The 22011-nt window shown below is 30.2% G+C and overlaps 1 protein-coding gene across 1 annotated transcript; it reads right to left on the bottom strand.

Moving 5' to 3' along the window:
• Positions 1 to 2330: 2330 nt before the first annotated feature.
• LOC127255717 (transcription factor MYB1-like) lies at positions 2331 to 3681 on the bottom strand. Its single transcript, XM_051281409.1, has 2 exons — positions 3202 to 3681; positions 2331 to 3130 (listed from the first exon to the last, which is right to left on the bottom strand). The coding sequence occupies exons 1-2, from the start codon at positions 3332 to 3334 to the stop codon at positions 2586 to 2588; spliced, it is 678 nt and encodes a 225-aa protein (XP_051137366.1). The 5' UTR covers positions 3335 to 3681; the 3' UTR covers positions 2331 to 2585.
• Between the last annotated feature and the right edge of the window lie 18330 nt (positions 3682 to 22011).

Raw genomic sequence — 22011 nt, 5'->3', positions numbered from 1 at the left:
CACCCTCAATACGTGAGCAATTTCATCTCCCAAACGAAATTGTTGATGATCAGGAATATCAATGGGATTTTGCACAGGAATATGAATAGGATCCTGCATATGTCCCCCTGGTCTTTCCTCTCTTGTAATGTTCGGTTGCACATTTTCAACCCTTGGTCCCAAAGGAATATTATTTGGGAAAGTCAGATGAGTCTTTCCCCTATCTGTTCGGTTGAACGTTGTGGCGCTTGGAAGTGTGTTGTCCACATACGATGGCCCTGCAAAATTTGCTTGCATCCTTGATGGTGAAATCCCTGGCAGCGTCTGGGTGGGTTGAAGAGTAACCCTTGATAATGCTTGATCTAACATGTTCTGCATAAGATTTTGTTGCTCGCGCAACATGATGTTCTATTGCTCGCGCAACATGTTCTGCATAGTCACAGTTTGCTGATTGTTCAATTGTTGAACATAAGACAACTAATCAGTAGGTGGTTGGGGAATCTCCCCTGAGTTTGGCACGACGGGTGGTGAAACATTTTCTCCCGCCGGTGCTGATGATGATTGAGGTTGTGAGCCTGCCATACTAAGTTTTCTGATGATTCGGCCAGACCTCAGTCGTATAAAATTCTCTGTTGATGTAGGATCAGCAATCTTGCCTTTCTCCCACTGTGGTCGCCAATTTGTTGATGTATTTTTTCAACAAACAAAAAGTAAAATTCAAAGATATGGAAATATCCTTAAACTTGATTAATTAGTGCCTGAGATTAGGAATCTCTAAACACCGTACGGTACATAAGAAAATTAACTGGAAATTAAAGTGGTGATCCCCGAATTTCTTGACTTTGATGTCGTTTGTAGATGATTGAAGATAATTTCTCCAGAAAAATCCAAATCCTTAAATATTCCTTGAGAAAAAATACTGAAAACCGTCGACCGAACTGTTACAACGCCTCTTTTCCAACCGTCTGCTAACCCTTCTCCTGCTGACACGTGCCCTCAACCAACCGAAGTGTCATTCTCGCTCTCTAGCAACAGTATCTAACTCCCTGGACCGACCGCAGACCTTCCGCCACTTTGGCCCAACCGCAAATCTTCCACCTTATTGATCCGACTGCTAACCTCCCGACTTACAGACCACCCGACTTATTTAGTCCAGTCACAAACCTCCCGACCTACAGACCATCTGATTTATTAGTCCAGCCGCAGACCTCCCGACTTAAAGACCATCCGACTTATTGGTCCAGCCGCAGACCTCCCGACTTAAAGACCATCCGACTTATTGGTCCAGCCGCAGACCTCCCGACTTAAAGACCATCCGACTTATTGGTCCAGTCACAGACCTCCCGACCTGCAGACCATCCGACCTGCGGACCTTCCGACCTGAGGATCTTCTGACCTGCGGACTTTCCGTCCTTAGGACTTTCCGACCTGCAAACCTCTCAACCTAAGGACCTTCCGACCTGTAGACCTCCCGACCTGAAGATCTTCCGACCTGAGGACTTTCCGACCTGAAGACTTTCCGACCTGCGGATTTTCCGTCCTAAGGACGTTCCGACCTGCGGACCTCCCGACCTGAGGACGTTCCGACCTGCGGATTTTCCGTCCTAAGGACGTTCCGACCTACGGACCTCCCGACCTGCGGACCTTCCGACCCGCTATTTCCTCAGAAATATATCTATTCTACCTGAGTTTCCCACGGTGCCCCTCAGCCAATTCGATCAACTCGATTGCTAGGCCTATTTTTCTTTTTATCTTGAGCTTTTAAACCTAATTCTAAATTTCATACGTAATAATTTTATTTTATTTTATTTTTACAAATTTGTTTATCTCTACAGTGAAAAGGATGTAGTGGAAAGTGGTAAGATTTGAATTATGAAATAAATGGTTTTTTTAAAAAAAAGTAAAAAATAGTATATCTTATTAACCAAACATAGGCTAGGCACCGGTCGGATATTTGTAAATATGCAGGTATTTGATATCCGAACCGAATTAAACAAATACCCGAAATTATGAATCGTATTCGAACCGAAAATTTGGTTAACCGAAAATATTTGCAATATTTGCAAATAATTCGAACCGAACCGAAATTAAAAAATAATTAAAATTATAATTAAATCAAAATATTTGCAAATATTTCAAATATCCGAACCGAAACTGAACCGTAACACAACCGAAACCGAATCTAATATAATTATTAATATAAATTTTAAAATATAATAACATAAATATATAAATATATTCGGTTCGGACCGAACCGAACCGAAAAAAATATAAAAAACTGAAACCAAACCGAACCGAGCAAATATAAAAAACTGAAACATAACCGAACCGAGCAAATCTCAAATATGCAGTATTTATATTCGAATCGAATTTGCTCGATTAACCGAAAATCCGATTCGATTCAGTTCGATTCAACGGTTTGGCGGTTCGGTTCGATTTTTTTCCCTATCCCTAACCAAACATCCTCTAAAAGAGATAAAAATATATTATATAAGCTGATCACATATATAATTCAAGTCTTTGATACACAACACAAATAAGTAAAGAGTAACTACCCATTATTTAATTAATAATTTACCTGATTTGGATATATATATATATATAATTTAGAGAAGTTGCAGATACTCGTCGTAGACCTGTTCGAGCATCCCCACATCGCCGCCGCCGGAGATGGACATGTAGAACTCATCGTACTCCCCCTGCTGCTGCTGGAGGAGGAGCAGCGGCAGAATGCTTCCCGCTCCCACCACAAGATCATCCGACACTGCCTGCGCCGGCGCCGCCGCGGGCAGGGACGCGGGGGATAGCCGGATAGGCTTGGGCGAATACACTTTGGTCTTGGGCGGCGGCGCACGGCGGCGGCGTTTGTTGCAGCAGGGCTTAATAACATTATTGGGTTTTCCGGCAGCAGCAGCAGGAGGAGAAGAAGGTTCATTAATTTTGTGAAGAAGGTGAGTGTTCCAATAGTTCTTAATCTCATTGTCGGTTCGACCTGGCAATCTGCCGGCGATGAGGGACCAGCGGTTTCCGAGCAGGGAGTGGAGGCGGAGGATGAGATCCTCCTCGTCGGCGGTGATGTTGCCGCGCTTGATCCCCGGCCGGAGGTAGTTCATCCACCGGAGCCGGCAGCTCTTCCCGCACCTCAGCAGCCCTAATTAATTAATATTATTATTATATAATAATTAGTTAATAAATCGAGTTTAATAATGGCAGTGATATTACCGGCCTTGTTGGGGAGAGAGCGCCATTGGCCTTGGCCATTTTTGTGGATGAAGTTGGAGAGAAGAGCATCTTCTTTTGCAGACCATGGCCCTTTTCTCAAACCCACTTTCGAGCAGCAAGGAGATCTTCCCATTATTATTTTATTCTCTTACTCTCTCTCTCCCTCTCTCTCTCTCTCTCTATATATATATATGTATATCTGTCTCTATGTCTCTCCTTCTTCCCAGTGAGTGAGGAGGTGGTGAGAGAGAATCTGGAACTGGGATTGGGATTGGGATTGGGATCTTGCACAAGCCACTGGAATGAATATATATATACATATAGATACATATGTTGTATGTATTTGTATATCAACACCTCAATTATTTAACCCGCTGCCTCTCTTTCTCTGTGTCCTTTGACTACAATGGAGTGCAGTAGCGGAATCAGCTTTAAATCTTGGGAGGCCGACCATCGCTACATTTTACTTCTTGTCACAATAATAACAAATAAAGAGAAAAAATATATACATGTATATTGAAATGACAAGCTAGCATGGTTATATATATAATAAAATTATTTTTATAAATATTACTTAAAAAAATAAAAATATAAACGTATTTATATAATATATATATATTATACATTCATAAAAAAAAAAAAAAAAAAAGTCAATTATTCATCACAAAATATATTTAGTCCGTGCACTCAAGGATTTTTAAATAAATTGATTTTTTTTGTGTGTAATACGAAAAAATATGTTAGTAATATAAAAAATAATATTTTATTTTGAATGATTGACTTTATATGAGTGAATAATGTATAAATTATATTGATGTGTATGTATATTTATATTTTTTTAATAATATTTATGAAAAATTATTCTATTAAAAATGTTGAATTGACATACTATTTTTTATATTAAAAACGATGAGGTGAACTGTTATCTATGTTATAGATTATATAATTAATAAAATCTAATAAAAAGTTAAATATTGATTTTTTTTTTAATTTTAAAAATCTCAATTACCAAAATGAGACTCCTTTTTCTTTAGTCAAATTTATCCAATTTTTAAATTTTTTCTGCTAAATTTATCACATATTTAACTTTTAGAAAAATTAAAAAATTAATATTTAATTATTATCTCTTATTTAACATTTATTTACATGAAATATCACTATTTTTATTATATTCTTTTTTTTTGTTTACTTTAATATTTAATTAATTTTTCAAAATTACTTCCAAATACTTTTTTACTTTAATTATTTTTTAATAAAATATTTTTTTAAATATCCGTATAATATTCAAATAAATTAATTTTAATAGACGAAAGGTGTAATACATTTTCAGCCGTAGTGATGACCACTTAAAAAATGATAAGCATGATTGAGAATTTAGAACAATAAAAAATTAAAAGAAATAACAAACAATTTAAATATAAAATTAAATAATATAAAAAATTATAAGAATATATAATATTAATCTAAACAGGTTAAGATTGACGCTAAGCTAACGAGTTTTTAATCAAATTTGTAATATTTTCTGCCTAGTGTGTTTCTTTGATGAGTTTGGAAAAAAAAAATATTTGAGTTTGATATGAAAATAATATTTAATAGATATTTTATGAGATAAAAAAATATATTTTTATTTTAAAAATGCAGAATTTAAATAATAAAATTTGTAAAAACTTAACTAAAGAAACATAATATATTCCAAATATATATATATATATATATAAAATTAAACATATATTCGGTTCATTAACACAAGGACCGAGGCTGGGCCGAACGAGACCCGCCTTGATTGCCATGCCTACTTGTTCACTTACATTTATAACACAGTGTAAGAGATAAGGTACACATGTATTGTTTTTTCTTTTTACGTTTTCATTGGAGGATAGGGGACCCTATAATATCATCTTTTTTCTTTTTTTGCATCTTTTTTATTTATTATTTTTATATATTGTAAAAAAAATGTTATATACATAATATTTATAATAAAAAATAAATAGGAGTATTAAACATTTCATTTTCAAAAAAATATTAGTTTATTTAGTTCTATTTTTATTTTTACTATTTCTTTATAGTAATTTTATGTACATCTTTAAAAATCACACAATACATCACTTTTTTTTCATTTTATATATTTAAACAAAGGTTTTTAATTGAAAGAATAATATCAAATATGTATTTATATTATATTGAATAATTATTATATTTAAAAAATTATTATTCTACTGTATGCAAACCCTAAAATATAGTCAAACAAACCCTTGATATTTTATAAATATACATTTATAAATATACATATATTTATTAAAAAATTATGAAATTTAAATAGTAAAAAAAATTAAAAGAAACACAAAAAAAAAAAATACTCTTTTTGTTCAGATTTCTTCGCCAATCGTTCGATTCTAACTACAACTAATGAAATAGTAGATGAAATCAACAATCTTGTTTTACCCAATATTCCATAAGATTCAATTACTTCTATTGGTCGTGATGTTACTAAAGATTCAAGTCTACAAGCACATTACAAAGACTATTTTTCTACATCAACGCCAAACGGAATGCCTCCACATGCTTTAAAGCTTAAAAAAAGGAGCGTTCATAATGTTACTACGAAACCTCAACCCATGTAATGGTTTATCAAACGAGACCCGTTTGATATGCAAAGCAATATCGCGAAATATTCTCGAGGCTGAAATAATTACAAGTCTTTGTTCTGGTGAAACATGTTTCATACCTCGTGTCTTAGAACCGAAGAACGTCAAGCATTCCTCCATAGATTTTACAAGGACGCAGTTCTCAGTTAAGCTATGTTTCAGCATGACTATTAACAAAGCAAAGAGGCAAACTTTGGAACATGTCGGTGTTTACCTTCTTGATCCCGTATTCATGCATGGGATGCTCTACGTAGCTTTGTCACACGCAGAATCATACAACTTCTTACATATCGTTGTCCGATCCTTAGCGTTGGCTGACACAGTGGTTGAGTGGACAAAAAACATTGCCTACTCAGAATTTCTTCGTCTGGCCGGCATCAATTTTTAGATTTGCTCTAGTTGCCTAACTGCTACCTTCATATGGTACAAATGTTGTTCCACGTAGAACTAAGTTAAGCGGTACAGTTTGTATAAAGGCATCCAACTATGCTATTGTGCTACAAATGTTTGGCCCGTCAGCCGCTAGCAAAAGTGTATGCCTAAATTTTACAAGCAATGAGTTTACAGCTATTTTTGTTGTGCCACCATATTTACACTCTCTCGGGCAAAACTTCGCACAGATCAGACCAAACCACTCATTAAATAAATTCCAAAATTACTAACAGATTGTAATATTAATCGCGCATTTGTTCCTTCTGAAGTTTGCAAACATCAACCCCAAAACTCACCTTTCGTCTCACACATAACACAACATTTCGGCTAAGTTTAAACCATTCTTGTCATTACATTACACAGAACAACGCTTACTTGCTGCCAAAATTTAACGGTAATTGGCTAAATTCATCGCATACTGATTATGCCTTGCTCTTCTTAAAATCATACCAGTCAAAATTGTTGTGATAGTTACTTTGATAAAAAAAAAAAAAAAAAAAGGTTAAAATACTAAGTTTAGAAAGCTATTATTTTTGCTTTGAATATAATTAACTCTAAATAAACAAGTATAAACTATAATGTATGAAATCAGGAGATATTTTTAGAATCCTTTACAATGAATACAGTACAATATTACTAACATTTTAGAATTCTTTACGGTGAATACAATACAATATCACTATCAATTTAGAATTTTTTTTTATAGAGAATACAGTATAATACACACATTGTCCCAATATATTTTCCACGATGATATGATTACCCTATACATTGTTAAACCCAAAAAAATACAGTAACACTTTACATAATCTACTCTAGGAAGTATACAATTATCACCACATAACCCTTACCATTTACATTACAACTTCACCCACCAGCTTTAAATATTTAGTGATGAAGCTCCTACAAACCAACATTGAACAAGCCAAAACCTTTAAACTGAAGAATAATGAGTTAATCATTTTTGCAGCAAACAAGAACACTATATGTTCATAATACAGTACCTTTGGTTGCGTGACATAACCCTATTGCATTTTGTATAACAAAAATCCGCATCAGACTTGCATACCAATCATTAGACCCAGGAACAAAACGTCACCGACATCCATCAACCATCACCGTCCAATCCACTTATGAGAGGAATTTAGACGCCGCCACCGCACGGCACTTGAGCATCAATCATACTCTGACCATGACTCCGCAAGGAAAACTGCTAGTTTATAGAGGCCCTTGCCCTAGATCCATCAGTCTTTCATGCCGTTCTAAACTGATGCGAACAACGTCTCCTGCGGACCTTCCCCCGTCCATGTCACTTACCTTTCTCACACGTCGAAAGTACCACCACTTACAACCACCCGCCATCCGTAGTAACATACACAGAGTTCTGCATCACTTCGCGCGTCAGTATCACTTGCCAAGAAAATAATATGAACGCTCGAAGACAATGTATTACCCGAATAAAAGCAAAACAACCAGAGTCAATCATTAAAGTCTTGATTTGCACGCACTAGTACTGAATCTTCTGATGTTAAACAACCACCGAGAAGTGTACCACCTATTGCACAGTTACCAAAACCCTACGCAATGACCGATATCAAGTTTTTTATCAACATGTTTTTCAATATTGCTTTAGAAATTACGATGTGAATGTTTCGTTATCTGTAGCGGATGACCGACGACAGGTTTCGTCTTTTATTTAGCTTTTTAAAAGGGTCCACCTTTTGGCAAATAATAGCAAATTGCTATATATCTATACCAGTAAATCTGCCTCTTTATATATCCATATTAGACGTACGCTATTCTACCAATTACAGTAGCCCGCAAGAATGACCACTCGCCTAATATTATCTCTCATATTTGTATGTGTATTTTAAGATTTAATATACTAAGACAGTCTTAGCGACATTGTTACATAACTATACCATTAAATCTATATACTTACATTTATAGTTATCATATGTATATATATTTTATATTTTATATATTTATTTATATTTATATTCAATATTTATTTTTTATATTATATATATATTAGTATTTTGATATATATACATTTACATACATGTATTTATATTTATATTTTTGTATATGTTCTCATTTTTGTATAAATATTTTTTTAAATATACAAATATATATAATATAATATAATATAATACCAAACTTAATTCTAGAGAAATCCAAATCTAGCAGACAAATGAACATCCAATACGCAACTTCAACACCTACTAATCCACTTATGTCGATGATGTGAAACAACATGACCCATGTGTAGACCACCGGTGCCTTTTTCCAATAAACCGCTAACTCTCCCATGCTATTTAAAAGGGGCGTACCAATGCACATACATCGGCATCACGGAACTGGCTAAACGATGGAAGCTCAACCAGGTGAGGGTGGAGGAGTTGACCACTATACCAAAGTTGCAGAACTTACTCATCTACTGCAAAATTGGACAATACGTGTAATATTGTTGGAGCGTTATGTTGAAAGGACTTCCACCAAAACCGGGCACAACTACAAGCGTTACGTCTTCATTGACGCAGAGGTGAGCTATCGGGCTTACTTCGATCCAATCCCCGACATGATAACTATGAAACAAATGCTCAAATATGCCCCAAACTATATTCGATGTACCACCATGTTGTCCTACCATGCATTACACCCTGCTTCATATTTTATGTATTGTTGTTATGATTATTGTCTTAGGTTCCAAAACACTCTTTTACCATCTTCTATTTAAGCTTTATTTTATAACAACCGCACCACGATCTACAGGGTACCAAGGTACAAGCTTGCGCATTCCACCCTGACATTGCAAAGCTAGATGGATGCCTCCATATTTTTTAGCATATGACAAATTCGGAGCAACGTCAAAATCAGGCACCGTGATATTAGAAGGTTAAAATCCAAACACACAACTCATATTGAATCAAAGATCGAGCATAACTCCAGTGATTGACAACCCGATTAACATGTTCGTGGATCGTCCAGAATTTGCCCACTATGCTGCCCTTTTCAAGCATCTTGAGGACAAAAACTTGATAGGTAATAATGGCCACACAACAACTCTGCGTACCGGGACACATTTTGCGTTGTTTAATCCATCATCTCATATTCCTTGGATTTTAAAATGACATTGCCATGATGTTTTCTCCCCTATTTAAAATGCACAATGTAGACATACTTGGGGTTGTGATTGACGTTACCGGCACGCAACAAAAAGGCCCTAACAAACTATGGGAGATTGTCATAGTGACAGAGGACTAAATTAAATCTTTTGATATTTGTATTTGTGAATACGTCGCTTTTAAATCTGCTATACATAACACACCTTGGTGTCCTAGCAGGAAACATGCCACTAAACTCACTTTGTGGAATGACCTAATCGGAGCGGAATGTGGCCTACTTGCAACGCTTCTCTCAGAGAGGCCGATTATTATGGCCAAGAGCATCAGGGTCACAGCTTTCCAAAGTTTTCCGATGCACTTATTACGTCTTTTAGATTAACTATGTTCTTCAGTAAATCGACGCCATTACCCTTGCCTAATAGTGTACCCTCTCTATTCAATAGGAATATCATTGTCAGCCACGTCTATGTACAACATTCTAATTGAACCCCCTATGCAGTAATCCACGATCTTGATAACTGGTAATAATACATGAGAACTGTTTTGCACACTTCACTGCTACCAATCTATAATAATTTCTACTCTTTCTAGGAAAATGGAAAACATCCATTATATAGATGACCTGTTGAAGCATTTAGTATTGTCCATTGACAAGAGTAGGTTGCCCACATTTCCGTGTTCCCTACAATCAATCAGAGATCTCGAAGAAGCAAAGGTTCAACTTTTTTACAAGGCCTAATTTTTAAATCCTCACACAATTACGTCACTAATCCTTTAAAATGTTATTCCTTATTATAGCAAGGAGAGCAAAACCTGATTGCAACCTTTCAAATAAGCACTTCTCCTCAGATCAAGCTCTCATACAAGTCCTACTTAAGTTGCCACTGCGCAACAATAACGCTTATACCCCGACCATATCATTGTTTCCGCTGCGCAAGTGTCCAGACTTCTACACCTAGGTCAGTACCAAAATGAGCTTTAAATTACAATGTTGGGACGCTCTCCAATAAAAATACAATATTATCAGGTATATGGTCAGTATAGACCTCATCGACGCAACTGGAAAGATTAATTGCGTCGCATACGAACATGTTGCCTACGATCTGCTCGGCTGCGATACAGCAACTCTTGAACGTAAAGGCAACCATGTAAGCAATTACTCTACAAAGTATCCATTCTCCCTAACACTCAACATTTTATACCTCATTTTGAACACCAGAGCCCCTGTATATAGTCAATTATCTCTAAACCATCTGCATAACGCATATCAAATAAGGACGGCTTGCACCTATAAAACTAACCCATTTCACACTAGGAAACCCAAGTCGATCCTCTTTAATGACCATATTTTTCTGCGCTTCATCAACAATACACCACCACTTCAATAGACAACCAAAAAAAAACTACATTTTTAATGCTTTTTTTCTTTCTTCCTAAGTGATTTGTCATCCCGTTGCATGAGAAAATTCCCAAACATTCCTATCGAAAAGTTGCAAATACCTCTCATGGTCATCTAAATCATTAATAAACAGTGCTAACGAGATACTAATTGTAATCAACACATCTCGTAGGCTATCCTCATGTACTGCAAAAACCGCAATGAGGGTATCAAAGAAAGCAAGTTTATGTTTGCCGTGAAGAAAAAATAGTCAACATTGACAAAATTTAGCAATTTTAGCTACACCATTAATGTTGTTCAAACACTGGAGTCAGGTAACTGTACAATTCATTCTTGTCAACTACATAAGATCAACTACTGAGAAAGGAATGTGTTTTTCTAAAGAGTTTTTCATATTACAGATAATATGGATGATGCAAGCTCAACGCAATTGAAAACTACCGAAGAAAGATTGGGGGTTAGCAAGATATCATTTAAACCAATACTTCATGGCCTGAGAACCTCCCCTGACATTGAAGAGGGATCGCAAACATGTAACACATACTATTATTTTCCCTATTTATCTTTACACACAGTACCACCTACGAAAACCAAACACCGTCTCTTTCTTCTTCTACATGTGACACTTTTCCTACCAGTTGCACAGAAAGAGCTGCTCCCGCTGCTAGAAGCTACTGCCACCGCACCCCAGAATGAAAGCCCAGCCTCTGGCCTGTATAACAAAAGCCCCGCAAAGAAGATCCGCACCTCAACAACCAAAGGAAATAAATGAGTTGTTGTGTGACGAACTTTTGCTATTGTAGTTCTAACAAACATGACGAACTAAATACACTCCAGCTTGACATCTTTTGTTTAATATGTTAAACACCCTCCCCTGTCATGCCGTTTTTGTAAATAAGTGTTTGCCGACGAACACGTTCGGCTACAAAAAATGTTAGGCCTTTTGTATTGTAAGAAATGAAAACCAGCCAAAGCCTCCCCGTTTACTAAGACACACTTATTCTATATTTTCCAAGACAATGCAAGTATGAGCCCAACAAAAAAAATATGTTGTTGTTTATACACCACAAATCTTGCAACTCTAATTCAACACGCACGCAAATATACATATTACTATATTTATGTTTGTGGATCTCGATTCATAAATCTAAAACACATGTTGTTACAAACGTTAAGTCATATAAGGTCGATCATCCTGCTTTGGGGTTTGTCGTAACCCGGACACCCTTTCAATCCATCCTAGTTTCAGTGAACACCCGCATAAAAAAAAAAAGGTTTTTGTTTTGGAACGTATAATTCTCTCTTATATGTTTCGTTTACTTTTCAATATTATTGGTTCAAAAATAAATTTTGTTTTGCTATAAAATAGTATACATATTGATATAATTTTTTATTTTTCTGAATTGCATAGTAAATTGTATCTTCTAAAGAAGGTTGAAAATCATTCATAATAAGAGTTCCGACCGCACCTAAACCAACAACAGTCCTTCCCATCATACAACACACGTAATTGGATTTTGTGTGCAGCGTGAATTAGCTGCTTCAGAACCCATTTAAAATCTTGCCACTTGCATACAAACAAGAATTGAATAAGCTATTCACACACACACACACGTTACAATCACCGATGAGGTAATCATATTAGAAAACCAATTCATAAAAACCTTATGATCATTTAACGGCTATGGTGATCATTCAGAATTTCCGGTGAAAAAAGGATAAGGTATTTTGTCCCTCCTCTAAAAGCATAATTAATCTCATTCTTTCTGTAACAAAGTAACACATAAGTCGCCGATTTCTTCCTATAAATTTTCTTCTTATGCGCAGTTGGATCTCCTCCATGCTTGCCACCCACCCCTCTCGAAATGCCCGAACTAGGGTTCCATCAACAGACGGCTCACATACATGGGTCCGCCGGTTTGATCCAACGAAGCCAAACTTCCAAGCGGCCGTTTGGAACCAGGTGGCAAGACTAAAGTCACCGATAGCCATTAATAAATAAAACGCTTGTACGCCTGCACATCGGTCTTCCTCCGCTTTTAGTGCGTCGGTAACCTCATAAAATGGCGCATCGCCATCCTTGTATTTGTGCAAATCAAATAAATTTCCATTTAAAAAATAATATAGATTAATTAGTTTTGATTATTTTCACGAAATTTTTTGTTATAAATAAATAAAGGTTGTGTTTTTTTTTTAAAGTATAATTATATATATAAAAAAAAAAAAACCTTCAAATGATATACATCATTTGCTTCAATTCAAACCTCAACTATATACAACCTCATGATAATATTGATAGTTTTATATTTCAAACAATAGATATCGAAAATTGATACATTATCAATTACGCGCACGGCGTAGCGCACCGATGGACATTAGTATATATATATTAATTAGGCTCCAGTTTGAATTGAACTTGAACATACTCGAACCCGACTATATTTGGATTCAATTTGAAGTATATCCGATAAGATTCAATAGATCCAATAAATTTAAAATATTTTTACAATATTTAAAAATTTACTCGAATTTGGACTCACACATCAAAATCTATGCTTTTTTTTTAAAAAAAAAAAAAAAAAAAAAAAAACTATGATAAAACTATCACAAGTAAATAGATAATACTCAACAAACATACTTTTAAAATGATTATAATGAAATAATAGTTTTGTTCAATATAAGTGATATTATTATATTGCAATCGAATTGTATTTAAACTTAATTAGATTTAATTAACTTTAAATCATGGAGCTGTCTCGAACTCTATAAGAGCAATCGCAGTGATTGAGAGAAAAAAATACTTTTATATAATGATTTGTCTAAATATTTTTTTGTGATTCAAACATGTTTTCTTTTAAACATGTACAGTGACTATTTTGTTTGCTGTGAAAAAAAAAAAAAAAAAAAAATATCAATAGAAAAAAGAGAGAAAAAAAAACAATCAATAAAAATAAAAGAGAGATTTTTATATATTTTTTTTATATATGAGAGATGAGAGATAAATGGAAGGCAAAAATGTTCTCTCATTTTCACTGTGTGTTTGTTTGGGGATTTGATTGGATTTATATTATTTATTCAATTTTTTTTCCCAAAAATATCAAATCATTTACCTATTTTTTATTTTTTATATTACACTAAAAATCAATTTAATATTCAAAACATCACATCACCACCTATTTATATCACATCATACAACTATTCAAGTTCAAAATTTTTACTATTCAAATTCTAACTCAAAATCCAAAGCCCCAAACAAACACACCCTTAGTGTCACAGCTCTTGCCTCTGTTTTTTTTGCTTCTATAAACAAGCTAGTGTACATTTTATTTTTAACAAAATGTCTCAAACTGACGGGAACCTCGTATTCTCATTACTGTGGTTGCTCTATAATATATAATATTGTTTGTTTGGGGGTTTGGATTTTGAGTTGGAATTTGAATAGTAAAAATTTTGAATTTGAATAATTGTATGATGTGATATAAATAAGAGTTGATGGGATATTTTGAATGTAAAATTGATTTTTAGTATAATATAAAAAATAAAAAATATCGGTTTGATTTGATATTTTTGGGGGAAAAAAATGAAATGAATAGTGAAAATAAAATCAAATCCCCCGAACAAACATACCCTAGATCCATATCTGATTGGATACATAAATAAGTAAACCATACCCCAATTAAATGAGTGGGGTTGGAGCCAGGCCTTGAATCTATCGGGAATCCATTGTTATCCCTAGTATTGTTGTTGAAAAGTATTTTCTCCCTCCCGCGCCATATGAATATTTTTTTCTTTTTTGTCTGTCTAAAACAAGATGACTTTTTTATATTTTTTTAAATTTATTCATCTTAAACATACTTAATAAATATATATTAATTTAATTAAAATTTTAACTTCTTACATTACATGTAGTATTTATTTCAAAACTCCTTTATTTATATCTCTTTGCTCAATAAACAAATATCTATATTTAAAACTTCTCATTTTTTATAAATTAATTTTAATTTAATTATAAATAAATAAATATATATTTTTATTTATTTGTAATATCTAAAAATTTATTATCTACAAAATGATATTCATATTGCATGTATTTATTTAAGATATAATCATAAAAATATTTATAATACCAACAACACTATTTATATAAAAATAATAAAATAATATCATAAATTATTATTAATAACTTACTAATCTATACTATTTAAAATACTTTATCCTTGACAAAAAGACTCATCTCTTGCGCGACGTACATAGTAGTAAAAATAATGGGTAAATTATATAAGACTCCCTTATGTTTTAGTAAAAATGCACAAAACATATTGTGTTTTATTGCGTGAAATCCCTTTGTGTTAATGTAAATTTGCACGAAACATCTTCATTGTTCAAAACTGATGTTCGGTTCTAAATAAAGACCTAAATTATGCAAGTTTTATAAAAATAAAAAATATAAAAATATGTTAAATAATTTTTTGAATAAAATAAATAAATAAATAATTGATCAATAATTTATTTTTACAATTTTTTTAAAAATCAGATAACAATTTGTCTTCAAAAAGTATAAAATGAAGAATTATTTATTTATTTATTTTATTTTAAAAAATTATTTAACATATTTTACATTTTTTATTTATATAAAATTTGCGTAATTTAAGTCTTTATTTAGAACCGAATATCAATTTTGGACAAGGAGGGTGCTTCATGCAAACTTTACATTAACACAAGACAGTTTCATGCAATAATTAAAACACATGATATTTTATGCATTTTTACTAAAACACGTATTATATAATTTACTCTAAAAATAATTTTGGAATGTATATAAAGTATGGTACTTATATTTCAAATAGTAAAAACTATAGTTTGTATTCCTTTCTTACCAAACAAATGTATACGTTTAGATTTTTGTAATATATTAAGAAATAATAGTCTCTCCGTCCACTATAATTATACATTTACAAAGAAAGTGACATAATTATGGTGGGCAGAAAAAGTAATATTTTATTGGTTAATGGAAGTATATAAAATAATTTTGACTAAGATAAACATAAATCATAAAAAAATATTTTCAATTGGGACGGAAGAAATATTATATATGTGTGTTTTTCTATTAATTAAAATAATACTCTATCTGTCTCAATTCAAATTTACATTTTTTACCATTTTTGTTTGTCCCACTTCAAAATATCTACTTCCTATTTTAGAAAAAATAATCATACATTCAAAAATAACTTTAATTTTTATTTAAATTACAAACATATCATTACACATAAAATTATTTTATACATCAAATCAAAAGGCAAAATGTCAAAAACTCTTATACACTTTCATTGAATAATAAAATATACGTATTATCTATTAATCAAGATAGAAATAAAGAGAGAATATATATATATATATGTTTACTACAAAAACACATATGTTAACTGCATGTGTTTTACTCTATTCATCATATATAAAATATGTTCAAATTTTAGGACATGAGATTTTACATATGAGTGTGTATTTTTATTATTTATAGTAAAAAAAAAAATAAAAATAATATTATAGTTTATTAAAAAGATAAAGAAAAATATTTTTCTATAGGAAATTATCACTATTTTAATTTGAAAAAAATTATAAGATACAAATATAAATATTATAAATTTCCTCTAAATAAAACGTATATATTTTTTTTTATTTGATTGTTCGCAAAAAATGTATTTATATTATTTTTCATCCATCTATCCTATATAGTAATACATCACAATTTAGTATATTTACAATGGCTATAATAAAAAAGAATGCAACATAATTTTGATTGATATCATATTAAAATTATCTATACAATTTCAATATATAAATAAAAATATATAATACTCTATATAAAAAATTATTAGCATATATGATTTTAAGTATTACAACATGTGCTATACTAATTGAAACTATATGTCATTTTTCTATACTATTATTGATTTCAATATATAAATAAAAATATATAACACTCTATATAAAAAATTATTAGCATATGGTTTTAAGTATTATAACATGTGTTGTACTAATTGAAACTATATGTCTTCTTTGTGTATGATTTGCTAATAGGGAAAATTGATATAGTAACTTTTACCATTCAATTTTTTTTTTTTTTTTCAATATTCATGATCATCTATCTGTACACTATGAGATCATCTTTTATAATATTTTAGTTTACCGGTGACAAATACTAAAAGGATTTGTTGTATTTTATTTTTATTTTATATATTACATATTTTTTAAATGTATTATTCTATTCCTTTTCTGGATTATTTTTTAATATTTTGTACTTTCGACTATGTTGTTGATTTTTCCTAATAGATTTCCATGAATAATGGCTGGTTTGATATTTTTATTATTTTTTTATTAACTGAAAATAAATATATATATATATATAAACATACGACATACCCCTATTAAATATATAATATATGTTTATAGTTCATACATTTTAAATATAAATAAAAAAAAAACATATGTTTTATTTTCCAAAATGTGTGCTATCTAAATGAAGTGGGCAAACCCTTATGGTATGTTTACTTGTAAGATTTTAAATTTGATTTTACTATTTTAATTTTTTTTTTTTTTTTCAAAAATATCAAATAAAACACTCAATTCTTATTTATTTTATTACACTAAAATCTAATTTTACCTTTAAAACATCACATCAATACATATTTATATTACATTAAATAATTATTTTAATTCAAAATTTTACTATTCAAAATCAAAACTCAAAATCAAAACCTCACGAGTAAACACACTTCATATGCATATAGTGATGTCAGATGCTACCGTGTGAATCATGTCAGTGTTTTATTTTCATATTATATTTTTCAAAAAAAAAACAATAAATTGATTATATTATTACAAAAAAATAAAAATAATTGAAATACAAATACAAAAGAAAATACTTCTACCAATTACATCAATCCACCATCGAATTTATGGTATTTAATTAAAGGCACTAACAATGGAGTGTTCCAAAGCGTGAGTTTCTTGTTCACATTATTATTTTTTTTATTATTTTTTTATGTTACCAAGAAATCATTTTATATTTAAAATCAAGATATTTATAAAAATATTATTTATTTCTATATCACTAGTTTCCTTCTTTAAATAATTATAATTAGTTTTTATAGTCAATCAATAATAATTTAATATTTTTTATTAACAATTTATTAATATAATAATAAATAATATAATTTATTATTCATTTTCGTTTGGTTTATTTCCAATATATTGAATTTTATTATCAAAATATATTTTTTTAATTATTATTTTAGGTATTATTTGTTAAAAGATGAAATAAAATATAAAATAATAATCAAACTTTTGGAAGTAAGTCAATTACAAGTACAATCCAAACATTCAAAATTAAAACAACAAAAAATAACTTAAATTATTTTGTTGTTTAACTAAATATAATGTGAGTTAGGGATGAATTCTTGACTTGACTTAGGGTGTGTTTGTTTGGGGTTTTGGATTTTGAGTTGAGATTTGAATAGTAAAAATTTTGAATTTGTATAGTTGTATGATGTGATATAAATAGATGATGATATGATGTTTTGAATGTAAAATTGATTTTTAGTATAATATAAAAAATAAAAAATAGGTGTTTGATTTGATGTTTGGGGGAGGGAATTTTGGATGAATAGTGAGATTTTATCCAAATCCATCAAACAAACACACCCTAACATTATCTATCACCACTTATTCAAATTGAAATTTTCAATAATTATATTACGAATGATGCGCGCCTTAATTATATTAACTATCTCAAATGCAGGCCGTCTAGAACTTTTTTGGGATCCTGGGTGAAAATAAATTATAGATCCTTATAAACACATGATTAAAATATATATTTAAAATAATATCACTGATTAGCGTCGATTGGATAAGAGGTTGAACATGACGGTTTGGACAATATCAATTTGAAAAAAGAAGATGAAGGATGGTATGTCCGATCGAAAAACAAGAAGGACTGAAGGAGAATGAAAAAGAATGTGAGGTGAGTTTGGTATGAATTGGTGGACGCAATGCGACAGGGTATGAGATAAAGAAATGTAGACAATGATTAAATTTGGAAAGATATGTGAGACCGTGGTTAGAAAGAAAGATATAGAAAAAATAATACTCCTTCCGTCCCACATTGGATGTCTGGGTCACTGTAGACACAAGAATTTAGACTAAGTATAATTAGTAGATAATTAAGAATATATTAGTGAAAATAATTATTTTATAATATAAATAATTATAGATTAAGGTTAAGATAACTAATTAGTTTAATTAAAATTAAAAAAAATTAAATTAAAAAATAAAAAATGAGATTAAAGTGTATAATCATTTTCAAAAAAAAGAAAGTGACATTAGATATGGAACGGACAAAAATGGCAATGTGGACATGGTAGTTGGGACGGAGGGGGTATATGATTAGAATTTAAAATTAAATTTTAAAATTAAATTGAATAATTATGTAAATATATATATATATATATATAAACTAAAACTTAAAATTTAATAATAATAATAATAGATAATATTTTTTAAAAATATGAGCAATAGGGACCTTGAACAGTTGCTCATCTTGCTCCTGCTACGAGCCGCCCTGCTCAAATGAGTGATAGACGTTGAATGATAGAATACAAAATTTATAAAACACGTTCAACATTCTTTTGAGCAACTTATTGAAGTGTAAACTATTATATCATAGGGCTTGAACTACAAGAATAGGTTGGATAAGATAATAACTCACTATATTTATAAGAAAATTGCAAAAAATATTTCACACGTATACTTCATTATTACTTTTGTCTTATATTTATCTCTCTGACAAAATATATCCCACATATTTTCAAAAATCGCTATTTATATTCTTTTGGCTCAATACATGATTTAATCCAAACAAATTCAGACTTTATAGTTGGCATACATCAAAATGTCGAAATGGAAATGAATATCACATAAAATGAATTTTTTTTTATTTTTTATCAAATGATTTCCTCGGTAATGTATTTTTCAATCAGCACTATCTGTAACTTATCACTTTCAAAATACAAACAAATCCTCTTCAGGGGTAGAACAGAACTTAGCCGGAGGGGGACTAATTTTTTTAAATAAAAAATAATACAGTTATATTTAATTTATATGTATAAAAATATATATATTGATTTATTTTCGAGTAATTATATTTTTGAGTTCTTATGTTTTAAAAAATTATGCTAGATAAGATGTTGGTTAGAGATAATCATTACTCACTAAATTGTAATATGATATGCACGATATATATCTTTGTTAAAAAATTCTAAAAATATTGACAAATAATAATTACATATTGTAAATATATATTTTTTATATTATTTAAAATTGACAAAAAATACATTTATTTTTTTTTTAAAAAAAAATTACTTTTATTAAAAAAATCAATTAAAGTTATCATATTCCCAAAATTAAAAATATGTTTGATTTTAATTTGAATTTAAATATTATATATTATTGTGATATTTTATAAATATATATTTATTAAAAATTATATAAATTAAATAATAATTTTGATTTAAAATTAAAATCTAATCAATTTTAATTTTCAACATTTTTTATGATTTTTTTTATCAATTTTTATATTATATTATATAATATTATATACTCCCTCCGTCCACTTACAAAATTTACATTTACTTTTAGCGCGGTGTTTAAGAAATAATAGTATTTTAAACATAGTGAGTAGTTAAAAGTAGTGTAATGACATTTTTGCTCTTACTTTTTTTTTTTTGTGTAAAAGTAATGATGTGATGTAAAGTAAAGGTATTTGTGGAAAAAAAGTAGGGTATTTAATGAAATATTAAGTTTGTAATTGAATGTTCAAAATAGAAATATATAAACATTGTAAATAGACGAAAAAAGTATATATATTTAATTTTAAAAAATTATAGGGTGGCCTGGAGTGGGGGTGAGGGGGGCTACAGCCACCCCTTGCCCTACCCTATCCTCTTAATCAAAATCAAATTTATTATGCAAGATTTCAATAATATAATTTTAGCTAATCAATGTAATCCAAATTTGTGTGAAGATTTTTCTCTTGATGGGACTAATCAAAACAAATTTTATCTCTTAGTTCTATCTCATTTGGTCCTTACATCTTCATATCCTTATTTTGTTATTTGTAGTTTTCCTTTTGTGTCCTGAAATTGCAAATTTTTCCATACTCAAACATCCTTGTTTCTGCCACCTCATGTGTCACCAAGTAATATAGACTCTTTCGAGTGATTTGAGAGTTGGAGTGACTTGTTTGTTTGGTAGTCTGATCAACACACAGATCATGTCAATAAAAAATCTTTGGGAAAAAAAAAATTAAATTTTGTTTCAAAATAACTAAAATTTATCAATTTTGGTCATAATATAAAAAACTCATTAATTTTAGTTACATTATAAACAATTTCAATTAATTTTAATCAAATTATAAACAATTTCAATCAATTTTGGTCTCACCGTTAAAAAACTAACGGAAATTGCTGACGTGGACTTAACGGAGTTGACGTGGTAACTGACATGGAAACTACACGGCCATGTTATCACACGGTCGTGTACTCTTCTGTTTTGGCCTAAAATTTTATTTTTTTGTTATATTTAAAAATATATATATTCTTTTGAATTTAGAATAGTTGATATAGTTAAAATAAAAATATTCAGTAGTAATTCTAATATGATTAAAATGTATCAATTTTAATTCAAATATAAAAATTTATAGAATATATTCTTTTGAAAGATTTTGGCTAAAATTTCACTGTTCATCAAAATTTTTCCTCTTACAAACATCAAATTACACAACTATTTTTTTATTTTTTTATATTATATTAAAATTTTATTTTACATTTCAATACAATTTCAAGGTAAACATATAATTGTATTGAAATGTAAAATTAATTTTTAATACTATAATATAAAAAAATAAAAATAGTTGTGTAATTGAATATTTTTAAGAGAAATTTTTTTGACAAATAATAGAATTTTAGACAAAATCTTTCAAAATGACATACTCGATAAATTTTTATATTTAAACTAAAATTGATACATTTTAATTATACTATGATTGATATTGATTTTTTCAATTTTAACTATATCAACTATTTTAAATTCAAAATATTTTTTTTAAAAAAAATACAACAAAAAAATAAAATTTTAGATCAAAACAGAAAAG

This window comes from Andrographis paniculata, unplaced genomic scaffold (assembly GCF_009805555.1).
Source record: "Andrographis paniculata isolate CXL003 unplaced genomic scaffold, ASM980555v1 Contig54END, whole genome shotgun sequence".
Taxonomy (NCBI): domain Eukaryota; kingdom Viridiplantae; phylum Streptophyta; class Magnoliopsida; order Lamiales; family Acanthaceae; genus Andrographis; species Andrographis paniculata.
This window is presented reverse-complemented; position numbering and strand designations above follow the sequence as displayed.

Excerpts from the sequence above, each read along its gene's own strand:
- LOC127255717 (XM_051281409.1), bottom strand. The coding sequence starts at position 3,334 with ATGGGAAGATCTCCTTGCTGCTCGAAAGTGGGTTTGAGAAAAGGGCCA. Across the intron at positions 3,131-3,201 it reads CTCTCTCCCCAACAAGGCCG|GGCTGCTGAGGTGCGGGAAG; the intron begins GTAATATCACTG and ends TTAATTAATTAG.